The sequence below is a fragment of the Toxorhynchites rutilus genome, chromosome 2 (assembly GCF_029784135.1).
Source record: "Toxorhynchites rutilus septentrionalis strain SRP chromosome 2, ASM2978413v1, whole genome shotgun sequence".
Classification (NCBI taxonomy): domain Eukaryota; kingdom Metazoa; phylum Arthropoda; class Insecta; order Diptera; family Culicidae; genus Toxorhynchites; species Toxorhynchites rutilus.
This window is the reverse complement of record NC_073745.1, coordinates 338,455,846-338,476,174: the sequence shown is the minus strand read 5'-3', so window position 1 is coordinate 338,476,174 and position 20,329 is coordinate 338,455,846. Positions and strand designations below refer to the sequence as shown.

Sequence of the window (20,329 nt, the reverse complement as noted above, 5' to 3'; positions counted from 1 at the left end):
TTGTAAATTTGCAATTTTAAATGAGAAGCCTGCTTCAAGATGTCAGGAAATCGGATTTCTAACATAATTGATAGTATGTACACTTGTAACTATGTGTGTTATATATGTTGACTAACTGACCCGGCAAACTTCGTCCCGCTCAAAATTAATTTTTTGTTATCACATTCACGTTTTTTATTAAGCGCAAGTTCATAGGTCCAATCGCAGACCTGTTCATTGATAGATTTTCTAATCTACCCTTTAAAATTACCTTTTACTATAAAATTCCTAGTACTTCTACCAAAACTCGTCATTATAATATCAGATTACTTTCAGACACAATTCTCGTTCAAGATTTTTCAACCACTTGCAAATAACATGTTTCTCTTTCTGATTGATACAAAAAATATGATAGAATAAAGACAGCCCTAAATCGGACATGAAATGTGTTTCATTTGTTTCATTTGTATGGCAGAACGCCAACCAACAACCAAACAAAACGGCCCTTTTCAGAGCCACCAAATCATTATCAAAGAGTTTAGCAATATAAATCTTCAAACATCCAAAATCAACAGATAGCCTAACGGAATCCTACGTCAACTATGCGGTCGTGTCTCGGACACAACCCTCCTGTGACTTTTTTTTGTTAGGGTAACCATTTCCGTTCCGAGGTGATCCGAAAAATAACTTTTTTCCCTTTTTTTTTTCCTAAAATGACATTTTTCAAAAATTCATAACTTTTGAACTACTGGACCGATTCTAATGATTGACATATCAAATTGAAGCTAATCACTTTTTAGTAAAAATACTTCAGTGCAGAAAATCTAAATTTTGTTTTGTTGGTCTCGGGACCAAGGGCGCTATATTTTTTTATATTTTTTTCTAGAAAGCTGAGGGTTTTCTAACATGAAATATCTCAAAATCAGGGTGGTTCGAAAAATCACTTCACTTTTTTCACTTTTTTCCTAAAATTACTTTTTTCAAAAAATCATAACTTTTGAATTGCTGGACCGATTGTAATGATCGACATATCAAATTAAAGCCAATCTTCGTCTTCGTCTTTCTAGAAATGTTGCAGAAAATGTTATTTCCGTTATTATTGACTGTATTTGTTTTTTTTTATGGTTTTCATGGTCAGCCTAACAAAAAAATAATAAAAATATGGTTCTAATTATTTTCGATAATGAACAAACCTACCACTTTTTGCAAATATCTGAGATTTTTTTTTTGTTTCAGACAAAAATTGTAGAGGTTATGTGTTCACGTGGGGTAAAATGGTCACCTGCTTGTTTGGTAGTATAACAATTGACTATGGACATCGTATTGATAGTCATCTTATGTTTGAAGAATTTCATGCCTTTGAGTTACCTTGTACTTCAGAAGAGCTGTCGCATGTGAAAACACAAATAAAAACAGAAATTACTCTCTTGATAGCCATTCGGCCGTAGTTCTGTGCGTTTCGAATTTAAGGAATTTCTAGTAAAATTTTGTTTATTTGACCTGATATTTGCGACAAATCAACAGTTTGGACGACTGTTCACATATTCTAGGGGAGGTGAACAAATATTTTGTTCAATTTTTCAAACTTTTTTCTAATAATGAAAAATTTGCTATTTTCAATTTTCATACTAAAAATCGCTTACTATTTTGAGCTATAATAAGTTGAGCTACAATATTCTTCGAAGAAAGGGAATTTTAATGGAATGTAGACACAGGAAATGGGCATGTTCTTTAGGGTGACCACATTCCCCTCAGTTCCCCTATATCTTTCACACTATCGGGAAGCTCCAGCGATGCGGTCTTCTACAAATTTCTATTCCCAAACAAACGGGACGATGATTATTTCCAAAAAATCGGGAAAACATATCTTTGTCAAACCTGGCTCCTTTGACAACGCATGAAATCAATGCGTACGTATGATTCATTCATACACAAACGCTCTTTACCTGACAGTATGAAAACGGATGTGGTGCATCTCTTTCATCTTTTCACCATGGATTAGGGAACAAAAATTCAACAGAATATCAAAACTGCGCGGCGATGTGACCTTTCATCTACAACACACTATATACCCTCCAAAGCGATTTCGCTCTCAGACTTCACGTAACTTATTGGGTGTTTGAATTGAAAAAAATAAGCAACGGCTGCATCACGAAATTTTTGCACCATCGATTTGTCGCATGCGCTGTAAAATTACGCACGAATTTCTTAGTTTGCAAGTGAGTCATTTTTTAGCTCCTTCAAATGTCATCTTTGAATGTACAACTTTCTGGGGCTCTGGTCACGTATGTCTTGACATGGAGGTGGTCACTTCCTATAACAATCAAGTTGGATTGTCAAAAAGCTAGTCAATACTCACATCTATTTGAGACAGTGTTCTAGTCTAGAAATTTGAAAAAATAACAATTTTCATATTTATGTAGTTTAGGGATTTAAGGATATACCCTACAAAGGACTTATCAAAAATCCCATTATTTACCGATTAGAGCCATTTTAGTGATGCGGTATCTAACCTGGTACGGCCAAAAGAATGAAGTTCAAACGCGTTTTTCTCGTAACTAGTTTTTTCAAACTGGTGTACACGATATCTCAAGTTCTACTGAACCGATTCATGTCGAATTCATATGGATACAATCTGCAGGCATCTCTCTATCTCATGAACCTCTAAAAATGACATTTTTAAAATTTTGCCGTTTTAAAAAAATCGTCATCTTTACTGATTCAGAATCTGTTCGATTTTTTTTGTTTCAGATAACCAGAAGGGCTGGAATCGTATATGGCACAACTTTTTTCTAACCTTTTTAATCAGCTCTTAACTATTCTAGCTATGTACATTTTTTCTCCGTTAAATTTTTGTTTTATTGTTTAAAGATAGATGAACAAATAATGATATAATGGATAGTAAAAATATTATTCGTGTTATTTTTGCGGAGCTCGAAAAAACGTCCGAAATTCGTGTCTCTTCACAAGAATACCCCCTTAAACATACCATCGATTCGATTCACGTCCCGGAGGATTTTTTATCTCGATTTGTCCTTTAAAAGAATAAATAAAGGGTGTGTCACATCAAATTGCATCACGGAAAAAACGCTGTAGAAATTCGCCCAGTAGACCGATCCTTTTGAAAATTTTAGACAGTAAAATAAAAACTATTAAACAACTTTTGGCATTTTTTTTAATTCATACTTCGAGCCCAAGCCCGTATGCTCGCACCTTCCTCTTTACCCCGTCCATAAGGTTCTGTACAACGTCAGGTTGTAGTTTTTTTAAACAGAAATCCATTTTCTCTTGAAGTCCGCCTCCGTTATGACAACTTTTGGGTTCTTCCGGAGGGCCTGCTTCATAATCGCCCAATATTTCTCTATTGGGCGAAGCTCCGGCGCGTTGGGCGGGTTCATTTCCTTTGGCACGAAGGTGACCCCGTTGGCTTCGTACCACTCCAACACGTCCTTTGAATAGTGGCACGAAGCGAGATCCGGCCAGAAGATGGTCGGGCCCTCGTACTGCTTCAATAGTGGTAGTAAGCGCTTCTGTAGGCACTCCTTAAGGTAAACCTGCCCGTTTACCGTGCCGGTCATCACGAAGGGGGCGCTCCGCTTTCCGCAAGAGCAGATCGCTTGCCACACCATGTACTTTTTGGCAAACTTGGATAGTTTCTGCTTGCGAATCTCCTCCGGAACGCTGAATTTGTCCTCTGCGGAGAAGAACAACAAGCCCGGCAGCTGACGAAAGTCCGCTTTGACGTAGGTTTCGTCGTCCATTACCAGGCAATGCGGCTTCGTCAGCATTTCGGTGTACAGCTTCCGGGCTCGCATGGTGGGAAGACCCCACCATGTTTTGCCTTTCGTCGCGGTTAGGAGCCTTCTGAACCTTGTATGTACGCAGGCCCTCCCGCTGCTTGGTCCGCTGGACGAATGAACGTGACAAATTCAGCTTATTGGCGACATCCCGGACCGAACTTCTCGGATCACGTCTAAACTGCTTAACTACGCGCTTGTGATCTTTTTCACTGACGGAGCATCCATTTTTGCCGTTCTTCACCTTCCGGTCGATGGTTAGGTTCTCGAAGTATCGTTTTAGTACTCTGCTTACCGTGGATTGGACGATTCCCAGCATCTTACCGATGTCCCGATGTGACAACTCCGGATTCTCGAAATGAGTGTACAGGATTAATTCACGACGCTCTTTTTCGTTCGACGACATTTTTCCAAATTTACAAAAAATTGACAGTGAAGCATGGCCAACGTGATCTATACACTCTTATCTGATTTTAAAGCGAAAGCTGAAGATATAATTCCTAAACATTAAATTTCTACAGCGTTTTTTCCGTGATGCAATTTGATGTGACACACCCTTTACAAACTTCAATTGGCAAAAGCTGTCACGAAAATGTATCACTGGCTACCTTCAAATGGTATTACAACAATTGACGTAATAAAATACTGTACAACTGATTCTTACACGAATCATACTTGAAATGCAGCGAATATCGTAACTTAATCCTACATCAACTGAATGATGTTGATTCCAAATACATAAATACACTAGCTATGTTTTGACTAAGACAAAAAAATAGAAACGAATGAAATAGATAATTTTGTTCTATTTCACTTGGTCACATTCTCTCATAATGCAACAAATAACATTTTCAGGCGTTAGCTTACATGGTATGGTTGAGTAATTCTGAAGAAATAAAATAAAACTCATCAGAATCCAATGAGAATTTAATCTAGCAACACCAACTTCATCACCAAAGTTATGATCCAGCATCCAGGGCCTTACAATTTAACTTCGATTGACACATCGTCACATGAGCCTACCACCTTCCAATTGCATGTGAACTCATGCAGGCTGAAAATAGTGCTAATCTCTCTTCACGCTCAATGAAGAGAATATCAATTTACCTTCGTAAAGATTCGTTTCATTTCACGCTCATTTCTTTCATTCTTCACACTGAAGCAAAATTATCAAATCGTTAAATGAAAATGATATGTTCTTATATCGAATGAAAGAGTCTTATTTAGAGTAAAAAAAATCGTTTGAGTTCGAACCGTATTCACTGAACCTAATGAAAATGACGATGTGGAAAACAGGTGTAATCAGATGTCCGCGCTGATTGTAAGACTACTATGCCCTTATATGCCTCTTTTAATTCCACTTTTTTTTGAAAGACGGTCCTGAAAACCCCAGTTCTGAGAAATGGAATCGAATGAAACTTTCAACTGGAAGCAGTGATCGTCCTCTCACATGGGAAACTAAAAGTGACATGTAGCAAATTTAATTGAAAATGAATGGAGTAGTTTCGATCGTCAAGTGAAAGAGTCTGCTTTCAAATTCAAAGGAAACGACGGAACAAAAACGAAATTGAAGAATCGATGTTTCAGCATACGTAGTGAATACACACAATTGGAATTGGCTGAAGAGAAATAAAGAAGTAAAAAAACATATTTTCGTCTTTCAGTTTCGAAATTATCAAGCCCTGCCCTGCAACACCAAAAGTTATTTTCATAACCGTAAGTTTTATTAAGAATCAACTATGTCTGTCTGTCAACTAATTAATTTTTCGGGTATATTACTTCACGAATAAGTCATATTTTTTTTTCTAATTGGTTAATTTATTTAGGCTCATTTTTTAGCATTATAGCTATAACAGAGTATGATTTAGTACATATGATATCCCATCGTTGTAATTTACATTATTGGCGCTAAAGAAACCGTGATGTTCAAGAGTTGTTTTTTTCTCATCTTCCATTTGCCGGAAAATGACGAAAAATCGAAAAACCGTCAAACAAAAACATTGACTAAAATCTACAATTTTTCTCATGTTGAAACAGTCACCACAATAGATCAAATAACTGGTCGTAGTGGAAGATGTACCCAACAGGGGGAAAAAAAGGTCAGAAAATTCGGAAAATTTAATTCCCATATGCTCGAATATTACATCATGATAAGCGTTGTTAGTCTATTTGATCTTTGCGCTAACGAAGTTGATCTTTGTTCGAAGACGGAAATGGATTTTCAGGCGAAATATGTTGCTGAGCGCAAAACCCGGATAAGGAATTGAGCTTTATTTTATTGTATTTGCCCATAGATAAAGAATAAAATTCTCATATGTTCCACAATGACATTATTGTTAGTCCAATCTTCGCGTTTGCGGAATTAAGCTTCGTGTTCCGTGGAACGAAACGAAAATGATTCTCAGGCGGAAAATGAAAATTATGAATGAAAATTTACATTTCTATATCAAAAATGTATTCCATGTAACGGAGAAACATGTTACTTGCAAATGAATCAAGAATCTTGAGCGAAAATTGGGTCTGGAAAAACATTTATATTATAATGGCGAGTTTTGGTAGAAGTAATAAGAAATGTATAGTAAATGGAAATAGTAAAGATCAATCAATGGATAGTTCTGCGATTGAACCCACGAACGTTCGCTCGGTAAGAAAACGTGAATGTTCTAAAGAATTCATATCAGAAAAATAATTTTGGACGGTGAATCATAATTTTTTTCCAAGTGAATCAACCTTTGAGACTACTGCTCGAATCTTATTACCATCTTGAATTAATTTCGAATTATTCGCATTAAGTAAAACGTTTTTATTTTCATTCTTCCTTCCTCATTTCCTTCCGGTCTGTTGGGTCCGCCCCCAACAGCCCGGTCTTATCCACCAATTCACGAACTTAATTGGAAACGGAAGAATAAAATGCCCCCACGGCTCGTTAGCACTTCTGTTACACCCTCCTCCAATGGGGAGGAATGTAATGGCGATTCAATCGCAGCCCTAATTGAAAAACCGTGAGCTGAGAAATGAAAAAAAAACCACACAGATTAGATGATAAGTTAATTGAAGATTAATCGCTACGAAGGCAAATCCATAAATTCATGCTTGTGGAAAAGTGGGCTAAACTTTTCACCACCACCGCTACCCCACCCTCTTTGGGAACGTAGAAAGTAATGATCCCTCGGGGAAAGCTGGTGATTTCACGGCCCATGAGCTTCGTCATCATTGCGATGGGGTAAGGGAAAATCCCGCAGAAAAATCACCCCCGAGAGGGAACGGGGAGAAGGCACAAATAATCGATCTCAACCAAGCGGATGAAGCGCCCAGCAAAAGTGGAAAAGCTGCAGAAAAGTGGGAAATATTCATTACGATCCCCGATAACATCAGATTAAATCAATTTCAAACTCTTGGTTCCGCAAGGGCCGGAGGAAACATCAAAGTCGGAAAAATGTCAACGCCAGACGTTGGTTAATTTTTCCCTTCGTCGTCAATGGTTTTTCTTGTGCCCCTTGCCGAAGTGCACAGGACGAGAGGGCCGGGCCGCCCGCTCCGACGGATGACGGCCGGCAATCGTTTCTTTATTTGTCATGTTGTACAATCTTGATTGTTTTGCTGCTGCTCTGCTGTTTGGTCCCGTGATTGTGGAGGTGGCATTGGCGAATGGCGAATGGCGAATGGATGTTGGTTCTTCAGCGCTTTGGGTGCAAATTCGATCTCACTCGATTTGACTCGAGTCGGGGCTTCTGATGATGGTCAACGTCACGAGATCGTCAGTGCTGCTGGGGCGGTTCGATTTTTCATAGTTTTTTCCCCGACGGTCCATTGTGTGGCGGTGATTCGATGGCCAACGGCGAGGGATACCGTTCCAGTTGACGGAGTGAAATTCGCTTTGTGTGCACTTAATAGCTTTTTCATCCTTCCGTTCGTGGATATTTTTTCCGCTTCCACATCATTGCTAATTGATTATGCACTTATGTCTGGCGCTCTGATTGTTGTTTCCGGAAGCTGGTTCAGTAATGGGAATTTTTCGAACGTCCAAGTGGGTTGTGGTTTCAGCATTGGTTATGGCGATACGATTTTATTTCTTGAGAATCAGATATCTGAATGATGCAAACAAACGATTATTTCAAATACACTGTGAAATTTTCTGTTTCTCGCCAGCATAATGTCAATCAAATATCAACCAAAATCAGACCATGGATCTTATCAATGGTGTCATTATCGGCTATTTAATAGCTGAACGCTATTCACAGACACGCTACTCGGCACTTTTTTTTTCTCATGTATTCAAATTTACTAATCGCTAATCCTTTCAAATCTTCCTTCAGGACCGTAGAACGTAAGTTTCTTGGGCCAATAAATGTTGTCTCCAAGAGATTCAATAATTTTAAGACTTAAATAGTAGTGTAAATAGTATCCGTAGCGATGAACAAGCGATTCGAACAAAATTATTTTGTATTCCTACGTCAACGAGGTGGTCGAATGGTGGACACAACTCGATATTTTTCCAGCCAACAACACACAGATGATGGCTTTTATAAATGAAATCTAAAAGCTGGGTGACATTTGTTGAGATCGGGTCGAGGTTATTCTTTTAATATCTCTTTTTAATGCATATTTTATTAGCAGTGAGAACATCTAAGATATGTGACTCAAACCTGTAACTCAATAAGCCATTTTGCTTGATTTTTCCCTCTTGAATACCTCCATTGTTCCTAGAGGAACTATACCTTCACAAACCAGTATTACTTGAATAACTTTCATTAGTAGTTACATATTGGATGAATATAATCGAGCGAGTATGTAACTATAATGATTACCCGAAACAACAAATAGATCATGAGAGTTATGAGGCTTGTTAGTGGTTATATCTCGTCTGACGTAGCTTTGATAGCTTTCAAAGCTCGTATACTCGAACTCGAGTTTTATCGTAGTGATTGTTTGGAAGTGGAAGCAAAGTTGATGGATCATATGTGCGTGAATGTATACAGTACTGATGCTGTCACCAGAAAATAAGCAACAAATGCCAGGATGACTCAGGTGCCAGCCGCCAGTTCTATCTCTTTCACTCATATTTATGCACCGTCTTATGAATTCTATAAAGCATAGAGCGACGATTCTATTGGTTATAGAAGAGTTCTCTCTTTTCCCCTTTCAGGTTTCTCAAATATAACTTTCCGCCGTTGCGAATCGAGTTCGATCAATAGGACGTACCATATATAAATAGTTGGATTTATAACCGGTCCAATTTATTTTACAGGTTTTTCGGCTACAGGCGATTATATACTTGTTGCACAATAACCAATATTCCCCATCTCATAACTACATCAATTTTCCTTTGACACCAAATGGAAGCAACAACAATGACAATACTTGCAAGTAACAAATATCATACTACATGTTATTTAGTATTGTCTCAGTGGAATCGCACCTCTAGACATCGTTTGTACAACGAAAACCAACCAGCACCAAACAAGCGTTCAACATAGCATACATTAGTGGCTTGAAGCGACTAAGAATATAAATACTTCTTATCATTTTGCGCTATTCTCAGAAAAAAACCCTTCTGTTAATATTACTGGTCTCGAAAAAAGTTGCATTACTTTCCCATGCTCGAGATAAACGCAGCTGGTATCCTTAGTGGAGAAAGTTTTGCTACTGGCAAGCGAAACCCAATCACATACAAAATTCTAAACCGACATTTACTTTCTTAATGACTAAATAAACGAAATGAATTCTGTCTGTTAGTCTCAATAGCCCGGAAAAGAGTTGCATTGCTGCATTATGATCAAGATCAGTAAATGCCATCCTTATTGAAAACAGTTTTACGATTGGCACGCGAACCCAAATAACTCACAATATTCCAGCACGGCATTACTATGCTTAATATGCTTAATATTCCTCAAATAATTATGTGGAGCACAACCTTAACACCTGCTTTGCCTTAGCGTCATTTCGATGCAATGATGGATTGTCAAAGGCACCAACGAAGCCCTTATGATGACAGAAAACAAGCGATGTTTACTGCTTCGAAGAAAGAAAACGTCTGAATGTTTACTTCAGCAGAGATCCATTATTCATACCCAAGCGCAAATGTTCCTCTTCCGCTATCTACCTTTTTGTTTATATTTATTATCGCGGCTGCATAATTTGCACCACCAAACAATCGTTCATCATAGCATCAAAATATTAGGTGATTGTTGTTTCGCGACAGGGCCTATGCATACGGGAGCAGATACAAATGGGGTTTCAGCGTAGCGCAGGTGTGCTATTTATGCATACGGGTTAAGAAGCACGCACATACCCACACAATGCCATATATCGATGACTTGAAGCAACTGAATATAAATACACTTATCTCCACTTTACACTCTTCTCAACAGAAGCCCTTTCTATTAATATTTCCGGTCTCGATTGGCTTAGCTGTCATCCTTGGTGGAGATACAGGGTGGGCCATTTAAAGTGGAAGCATCCGGCAACCCCATAACTTTTGACAGAGATGTCAGATTAACAAATGTCATACCGCGTTGGAAGCGTCATTTCAGTACAATTTTAACCATGGAACAATACACACCTAAACAACGCGCTGAAATTGTTCAACTGTACATTCAAAATAACTTCTCAATTGTGTTAACTAAACGTGCGTGGAAAAATAAAAATAAAGTTAAAACATCGCCTGGAGACAACACTATACGTCGATTATATGCCAAATTTATATCGTCTGGTAGTGTTGGTAATGCCAGTCATCTGTCCAGACAACGACCAAGACGTTTCGACGAGAATATTGATGCCGTTCGAGCCAGTGTTGCAGAGACTCCATCGACATCAGGTCGCCATCGTTCGCAAGAATTAGGCATCGCTCGAACCACTCTCCGACGCATAATTCGTGTTGATTTGAAAATGTTTCCGTATAAAATTCAAATGGCTCAACAACTTAACCCATCTGACTTACCACGTCGACTTGATTTTGCGAAATGGACCATCGAAATGGCCAAAAATGAACGTGGCTTTTGGCAAAAAATCATAATGTCTGATGAGGCGCATTTCAACTTGAATGGAGGAGTGAATAAACAAAATTGTCGGTTTTATGCTACTGAAAACCCTCAATTCATCGAAACGCAACGTCTTTACGACCAACAAGTTACTGTGTGGTGTGGCATTTATGCCGATAAAGTCATCGGCCCGTACTTCTTTGAAAACGAAAATGGAGCAACGGTAGCCGTGAATGGGGAGCGTTATCGGACAACGATAACCGATTTTTTATTGCCATTTGTTCGTGAAAATGAATTGGACAATTACTGGTTCCAACAGGACGGCGCTACATGCCATACAGCGGCTGCCACGACCAAATTATTGCGCGAAATGTTCCCCGGAAGATTAATATCGAAAAACGGCGATTATGACTGGCCACCAAGATCACCTGATTTGACGCCTCCTGACTTTTTTTTTATGGGGATATTTAAAATCCAAGGTATACACTGGTAAACGAAGGACCCTGGCTGCGCTGAAAGACAATATCCGACAAGAAATTGCTGCCATATCGGCCGAAACATTGGGCAAAGTGATGGAAAATGCCGAAAAAAGGGCACATTTTGCGGTCAAGGCCAGAGGCGGTCATTTACGAGATATCATAATCAAAAAGTAGTTAGAACAAATCTCCTTGGACCAAAATAAATGAATTTCGAAAAAAAAAATATTAAATTCCACTTCTTTACTTTGCTATTGCAAAAACAAATCCTTCCACTTTAAATGGCCCACCCTGTAGTTTTGCTTCTGTCATGCGAAACCAAAAAACAAACAAAATTTTTGAAAAATTGTTTTTATTTATTCATTACACAATTGTTCAGTTCAGAACCTTAATGGAATGGCGTTTGATGTTATGATTGCAATGCGAGAGACATCAGCGAGTAAGTAATTTGGTCGCATCCACAGCTCAATCCGAAGCGAAGACATGTGATGACACGAAACAAGGAAGAACAAGCGATGTTATTTGCTTCGTATTGAGAACGATACTGAAAGTTTGCCTCAGCGAGATTCAATATTTATGCCCTAGGCAAATATTCCCCTCCGTTCTTTTTCTTCATCTTTTCTCCGTCCATGGAGACTTTAAATCATTCCCCTTCGTTGATTGCTGATAAGCTGCACGATATTGACGGCATGTGTAGGGGAGCTCACAAATGAGCAGAACAAATGTATGGGAAAATGAAAATGCTTCTATTTTTCATCAATTTAAACCATTTACACACCATGGAATTGTAATATATAGCATAAAAAACAAATCTTAGGGAGTTTCCGTTTTGTATGTAAATCGTCAAAATCCGTTCGCGGCAAAAATAGTTATTAACGTTAACTTTATTTCATAAAAACGTGACCTGCTTTCTGATTTGGCACTCTTAATGAAAGACCGAAGTGGATGAGTATTTTTCCAACAATGGAGTTGTTACCACCCAATTAGTTAAAGCAGAATATAACATGTTCTGTAAGATGTTTACTTTTTATGTTATCGCGAACGGACCGTGACAAAGTTCTGTCACAGGCGCCATGTAAAAATACTTTAAAATGGGAGGAATTTCTTCCTTAAATATATCACGACAGTCATCCGTACATTACAGCGCATATATTCAGACTTTTGTTTAGTCTTAAATACTACTTTCTTAAATACTACACAATGTTTCCTACATGACAAATTTGGGCGGAGCATCGCACTTCGATGGAATAGAAGGAGGGAGAATGAGGATGGAATAAGTATGTTTAGGGTTTCCGTTTTGCTTAAGTAAGCACGTCATAAAGAAAACAAGGACAGTTATATTTTATTGGGTTCATGAGAAAGTGATGTAGGAATAGACAATACTGCCACAAGAATAACGGAGAGAAACGCCACAACATCAACGGTAGTAGCAGCAGCAAAAAAGTGTTGATTACCCTTGACGTGAGATGAATTGAACATTTGTTTCGCGTACACTTGATCGCGTTAGAGAGATAAAGTATCTTGGTGTTACTATAGATGACAAACTGCTTTTTAAGTCTCACATAGATAATGTCATCAAAAAAATTGCAAAAGAATACGGTATCATGTGCCGTTTAAGAAATGAGTTGACAATTTCGAGTAAAATTCAATTATATAAATCAATAATATCGCCACACATAGACTTCTGTTCATCCATTCTTTTTCTTGCTAACGAAACACAAATGTTGATGCTACAACGTTTAATTTTGCGTTGTAATAGATTCACTTCCTCAGCTTTCATGCTAAACACACTTCAATGGCTATCTGTGAAGCAAAGGATTGTATATTTAACTATGGTGTTCGTTTTCAAAATTATAAATGGATTGCTGCCTCGATATTTGTGTGATCGAATTGAAAGAGGAAGTGATATTCATAGATATAATACCAGAAATGCAGACGAAGCACGAACGCCTAACTTCTTAAGTAGAGTGTCACAGAACTCCCTATTTTTTAGAGGTGTAACTTATTTCAATTCGATGCCTAGGCACATTAAAAGAGCAACCACATTAGTGGATTTTAAACGACAGTGTATTTCACATATCAAAAATGTAAAAAAATGGTTAAATTGTAATGAACGAAGTTGTTTTCAACGAATTGTGTTTGTGTATGTGTATGAAATAATGAACTGCCATCTTCGTCCCAATGATAATGAAGGATTTTTTGTATATTTATAGAAATGAAAAGAGAAAAAAAAGAAAATAGAAAGTAGTCTACATGAGTTTGAGCACGCGCGCGATAATGCAGCCATGAGAAATTTGAATTGTGATAGCGATTGGAACATGGTAGAGTTTGTTCTTATTGTGGAATTGGATATGTTAGTTTCGTTAAAAAGAAGCACAACTATGATTGGGGTTCGTTTAAGATCGAGGGAACGACTGCTGTCAAGTAAAGAAGGCTCAATAGCTATTTCTGAAGGACCAAGCAGACAACCGTCAGAATGAAGGGATAGGCTACAACCTGAAATTCATCCAACGGGTCAAATGTTCGATTAATCTGAAGAGTTAATAGTCTGACAATTTTGGCAGTCAGGTTACAGTAAACTCAGAAGATACTATGGGATAGCTTGACGGGACAGCAAGCGTTTCTTCTTGAGATTTGACTGAACTGAAAGATTTGCTGTGACTTCTTACAAACATGTCCGAAGAAACTTTTGAATAGACGAAGCTAAGTGAAATACCGATATCACAAAGAGGTGATTTCATATCTGCAAATTAAATCAGTTCGTTTTTATTTGTAAAACTGGTTTTGTATTAATTAATTATGAACTAGAGGCGGGACCTTCATTATTATTATATTATTATTATTATTATCGTCCATAGGCACGTTTCCCTCAGAACCATTCGACCTAACCCCCCGTTTTGTAATGGCATGTGACCGAGTGTATGTCAATTTCCGCGATAGCTTTTTTGTATTATAGTGACTTTCAACACTTACAAGAGAGAAGAATGGATCAAAATTACTTCTTAGTCATTCGTTAAAAAAATGGTTGCATCCCGATTACAAACCCTTACAATTTTTATTCGAATAATTTCAGACACTCACGTTTTCTGACTATTCCGCAGATAATCGGAGTTCAACTGAATGCTATATATTTGTCCATCATTTTAGAAGTTATTGTTGGGTAATTGTTGTGGAATAATAACAAAAAAATTGATTAGAAACTGATAAATGAAACAAAAAGAACTATTAAATCGATTATCAAAATTCGTGATAAAAGATAATTATGGGTTATTAAGTTTACTGAAAATTGGGCGATGTCTTGTTTTTACAATAAGCGTAACACAGAGTATGTCTTCTCCTCGTATCAGGAAGAAAAATTGTCAACAAACATATCATTATCGTCACCATTTTCATTCAAATGCGTCACGCAACAACTGGAATCATTACCAGTCATGATGATGGTTATCAATGATCCTTTCGAATCATATGGTTGGAAAGGAGTCTGCGCAGTTTCCACGATGGGTGGAAACTATCGCAAACTCTCGCTGTCTCCTCGGATTCTCATTTCTTTTTCTCTCCCTCTCTCTGGCGCTCGACATTTTCACGGGAAAATTCCAGTATGAGCAGAGAGAAAAGCGCACATTTCACTGCACTCCCTCGTCGGTTCCAAACAACAAGAACGGCATGGAAGAACCACACAACCACTCACGGCGGGCAATTTATTCAAACGATTTAAATCGAAGAGATGAACTGAATGTTTGTGTGTCTTTCTTCTAAGTGGTTCCCAAAGGAGGAAGGAAGCTGTAAGGAGTGCTCCTTACCCATAAGTAATAAATAAAACAAGTCGAGAAGAATGAACGGGAAAAACAAAACTCAGCTGCAGCTGTGTGATGATCGTGTGTTCTCCAGCCGGCAGTAGCATATAATGGGCTCTATGTGCAAAAGCAAGGCGGAGCATCATTCTTTTATGTTTTGCGGCAGGATTTGTTTCTCGTTTTTTTTTCCTTTGTGCCGAGTCAGAATGGAAGCGATAGGTAACAACCGCCCATTGGGTTTGTGTTTTGTTCGTTTTTTTTTCTTGCTACCACTTATACACTGGTATGTGAGTCCAAGCGGTTTGGTCACAATCTTATTTCACCAGTGAACAATGCCAATGGAGTATGTTGATAACTGCTATAAAATTCATTTCTTTTCTCCCTCTGTCTTCCCCCCTTCGATGGAATTCCTCACGCCAGCTCTGATGGCGAGTGTGGAGGTTATGTTTTGATATTTATGTACGACACTCTGCACACAAGCGATATTCAATTAGATGACTGAACAAGAAATCACTACGAGAGACTAGTGTAAACAGATGAATAAATCATTAGCAGCCTCGGGTGTTCGAGGATGTCAAGATGGGTGAGTGTATAAACCGTTTGGGTACAAACCTGAGAATCCTTCAGTCCAAGACGTTCGGCTAGCTTCTTTCGGTCGGGTTTGCTGATGTATTTTTGTAGCTGAAACCGCTTCTCGAGTCCTTTCCGCTGGGAGTCTGTTTGGGAAAGAAGGTAAATCATTGAAGTCGTTTGCGTCGTGTAATTAGTCCTAGAATGTATACAATGGAGATTCCATATTGAAAAATTTGTGTACAAGTTAAATTTACGCACTAAATGGTGAATAATGCCGTGGAATCAAAACACGTATCTAGATTTATGGCCTTGAATTGTGAGCTATTAACCTCATAATATGACTAGTGTGATTCAACCAAGCGTAAAAACCGTAAATGTGAAACCAGTTTTTTTTTCAGAACCACTGTAAACTTATTAAACCTGCTGGGTTGAAATATATGTTTCGGAATCCGGACCCATTCCGGTTGTACGAGTAATCTCTCCTAGTGTTAGATTTAGTTTTTGTGCGTGGGGACAACTAATTTGGCATAAAGTTTCATAATTTGTTATTTTGGCGCTTAGCCACACGGAGTTATTTCAAAGAGGAGAGTCATATGAAGATATTTGAATGTCGTCATTTTTTAGTAGATAGTAGATTAGTAGATTAAGATTTTATTGGTTATAGAGTTGTGGACGCATTTGTGACTCCAGTATGAGCAAAATATAGTAATATTCAATAAACTTGTTATCTATATGGTTACTTTAAAGGAATAGTGAATTTGATTATTTGAATATTGTACTTTTCGTCTCTACAGCATTTGCGTTATTCGACATTGAAACCCTAGAAAACCATCGTCTTGCACAAATGAAAACAGCTGCTGAGAAGCAAATACTTATATAAACCATTTGAAACAAAATTTCAAAGAAAACATCAAGTTGTAAGTAATACAAGCAGTATTGTCAACCAGACTTGAACACCACTGACATTTTTGCGACTCTGACATTCTGTTATTTTCTATGATATTTTTTCGTTTTAATTCTCCTCAAACAATAATACTCAGCACAGCAATTTAATGCTCCACAAATGCAGTTTCCAAATTCGAATTCAGCTACATATTTCATTCGGTCTGTTTCATTATTCTAAAAATTATTATAATATTTTTGCGTTCAGCAAATGCGAACGAATGATAATTCGTTATGAGTGATCCAGGAAGTGAATTTAATTCTTTTTTTTTTTGCAAAATGTGGCATTACGCAGAAAAGGGCTGAAAATATTACGAAATATTGCGATATTCAAATCACATTATGAAAAGGACAGCTGGATATGCTCTTCTATTTTTCAATGCAGTTTGAAACGAATGTCGTGATATTTCCTTATTCAACAACGAGGGCCCGTGCGAAGTCAGAGAGATGGCACTACAAGCGCGAATCGAGGTTATGTTTATTTAGCAACATGTCCTGGAAGAATACACACCAAGTTTCAGCCAAAGCGGCCAGAGGAAGTCGAGTGATTTTTTTCCACCACGACAACGCACAAGCTTATGCCTCAACAGATGTGGTCGCAAAATTAATGGAAATAAAGTTACAACTCGTTTCACATCTCACCTATTTTTCAGACATGACTCCCTCAAACAAATAGTAGTAGGAAGTAGGATAGTAGGATAGAGGAATAAATTTGAAAAAAAATGCTGTCGGACCACAAAATTTAATAAAATCAATGATGGTGATTGCAGAACCGAATGACTATTTTCAGACTTGAACAAATCATATCATATGGAAGGAACCAACAAACTTGAGTAACGTTGGACGAAGTGTATAAGCCTAAAACTATGTTGACTGTGATGACAATATTAAAAATAAGAAAGCTACCACACTCACAACATAAAGTAGTTTTTATTTTTGGACGGACTTTTCAAACGACCCACGTATATAGGGTTTCTTGCTGAAAGAAGCTGAAAACAGATTTTTTTTTCGACTGAAATAGTTCAATTCAAAAATCGATTCATATTGACATTTAAAGTGAATTATTTTTAACATGTTTGATCACTTTTTTAGAATTAACTATTGTCTATACGTATATACGAGCATATAACTTAAATTGCAGTAATTCATTTATTATATCCTCGTTCTGCAAGAGTCTTAGATGTGGGTTTCCAAACACGTTTTAGAATTTCACACATTTTTCCAATTTTAATTTTAAAATTCAAATGCTATATTAGTGTATGTTTGAATATGCATTAAGGGGGGACCTTAGTCTGGAAGGTTGCATGAAAAATAACTCATTTCTTACAAAAATGGACGCCATTTTTTTTTAATTTTCAAGAACTCCTATGTAACGCTTTAGGTGTTGTCCTGAAGTTTCAAAATATTCCTTGGAATTTTTTCTGCGACACCCCGTTGCTTCAGAACCGATACCACCAACAAGGTATCGATTTTCAGACAGCATCTACGCGTCCACCAGTAACGTAATAATCATCATTCGTCAACTGAAAAAATGGAAATTACATCTTCAAATATACCTTAAACAATAACTAAGACACCCGAACATTTCCCTTTATTCCTAACATCCGAAAAAAAATCAAGAAAATTCATTTTTTTCGACCTTCCAGACAGCCCCCCCCCCTTGAAAAAAATTTGGAGACTAAAATATTACATATCACGGCGCTGTTAATTGTGCGTTTGGGTGCCTTCTAAAAGTCGGTACCTCACTGGTGGAACATTTATGTTTGGAACCGATTCAGTTAAAGTTTTGTTACAATGCGTAAAAATGAGTTTTCCAATGCGCATTTTTTCAAAATAAAAAAAGGAAATTCGTAGCAATAATCGTCAAAGAGCTAATATAAAATCGGATAACCAAAGTATCGAAAAACCACTACGCTACCTGATAGGAAATATATTAAACATTTATTTTCTATCACATAGCGATACGTGCTGATAAAACATCTACATGTCGTATGGAAAAAAATGTGCCACAGGGAGAAAAAAAGGTTCCGAAAGTATCACGTTTTTATCTCACTTATACTGCGATGCGTTCTAATCAATAAAGGAAAGTATATCCCAATATGTAAATTTACGTTTTTGAGGTCGTTAACATTTTTGATGTTATAAGCTTCCCGAAAATGTAAAAATAAAAGAATTAAATATTTCGGTTTTTCAGGTAGAAAAAATCCGGTTTTTTCAATTTATTTTTTTATTATTCGATTAACGAATTTATTTTGTTTCAATCTGCTTCGAAATCAAAAGTACACCAGGTCGTACTAGTCGAAGTTTCAGATGTTGGTGGCAGGGTTTTATGCATCCCTTCGATTTGACATATACGTCATTTTTTTCACATTTTTTTATGACATTAAACTTTAGCGTATTCATTTGGCATAAGTCGTTCAGCTTATTAAGAATGTTAAGTTTCGTCCGAATGAAGGCGTTAGCGGCATTCGATGCCTTTTTTTTTTTCATTTGAAGGAAAAAGCGGACATTATAATTTAGGCCGAATCTTTTCGGCCTAAAGACAATTCTCTGTGTGTGGAGGATCCAGGAGGGTATGATGTTCCATAAGCTACTGAAACTGCGTGAAACGTGGAATACAGATCGCAACTGACAATAAATGATATATTTAAACATTGCATCGATGAAAACATACCGAAATGGGCCCGAAGACAGAGTATAGTTATATTACAGCACGACATCGCTCTGTCGAACACCGCTTAAGCCGTGGGAGACGCAATAAAACCCTTAACTGGAAAACGTTCGCGTACCCGGGATATCACCATTTCATTCAATGAGACATGTACTTGAAGAGCAGCATTTTGCTGAATATAAAATTGTCGAATAAAAAAAAATTTTAAATTTGCCTGAGAGATGAGCGAAATGTGAGAATTAAATGAAAATTACCTATAATAAGTTTTTGAATTAAAATATTTTGAGATTCTCCCGAAAATTATGTATTTTACACATAGAAAACCATACAATTTTAACTTGTGCACCTGGTAGTTCCGAGAATTATTTGTCTTTCAATAGTTCCACAATAATTTCTGAGTCTTTAAAAAAGCTAAAAATTAACCATATAGTCCGGATCTGGCACCAAATGATTACCATCTTTTTCTCACATTGCAAAATTTCCAAAAATTTAAGTTCAAGAGAAGATTGTAAAAATCTATTGCTAGAGTTTTTTGCCAATAAGGACCAAGACTTCTATGATAGAGACATTATGAAGCCTTTAGAATGGCAACAAATTTTATAACAAAACGGTGTATATTTGACCCAAATCGGACAATCCGAAGCATATAAAAAATAGTTTTGAATTTCACCCAAAAATAATGATTTACTTTCTCCCCAACCTAATATATTACCGAAATAGTTTCCAATATTAAGCATCGAAAGTTATTTTTAAAGAGTGTCCGAAATATGGTTCAGAACGGTACTTAAAAAATTCGATTGAAAAACGTTCATCGACTAAATGTAATTATGAAAAACGATAACAAGTTTATGGATCTGTAAATCACTTCTACACGACCCTTGGCGGATTTTTAAAACGACCTATGCAAAATAGTGTGAATATATTGTAAAAACTTCGAGAATACTAAAGGGTGTGTCACATCAAATTGCATCACGGAAAAAACGCTGTAGAAATTCGCCCAGTAGACCGATCCTTTTGAAAATTTTAGACAGTAAAATAAAAACTATTAAACAACTTTTGGCATTTTCTTTTTATTCATACTTCGAGCCCAAGCCCGTATGCTCGCACCTTCCTCTTT

At 37.2% G+C, this 20,329-nt stretch overlaps 1 protein-coding gene across 2 annotated transcripts in view; it reads right to left on the bottom strand.

Moving 5' to 3' along the window:
- The window catches only part of LOC129767921 (putative uncharacterized protein DDB_G0291608), a 76,078-nt gene that overhangs the window by 16,187 nt on the left and 39,562 nt on the right, over positions 1–20,329 (bottom strand). For both annotated transcript variants that reach the window (XM_055769201.1, XM_055769200.1), the window contains one exon: positions 15,639–15,742. In XM_055769201.1, the coding sequence (XP_055625176.1) occupies positions 15,639–15,742 (104 nt within the window). The remainder of the gene's footprint in view (positions 1–15,638; positions 15,743–20,329) is intronic.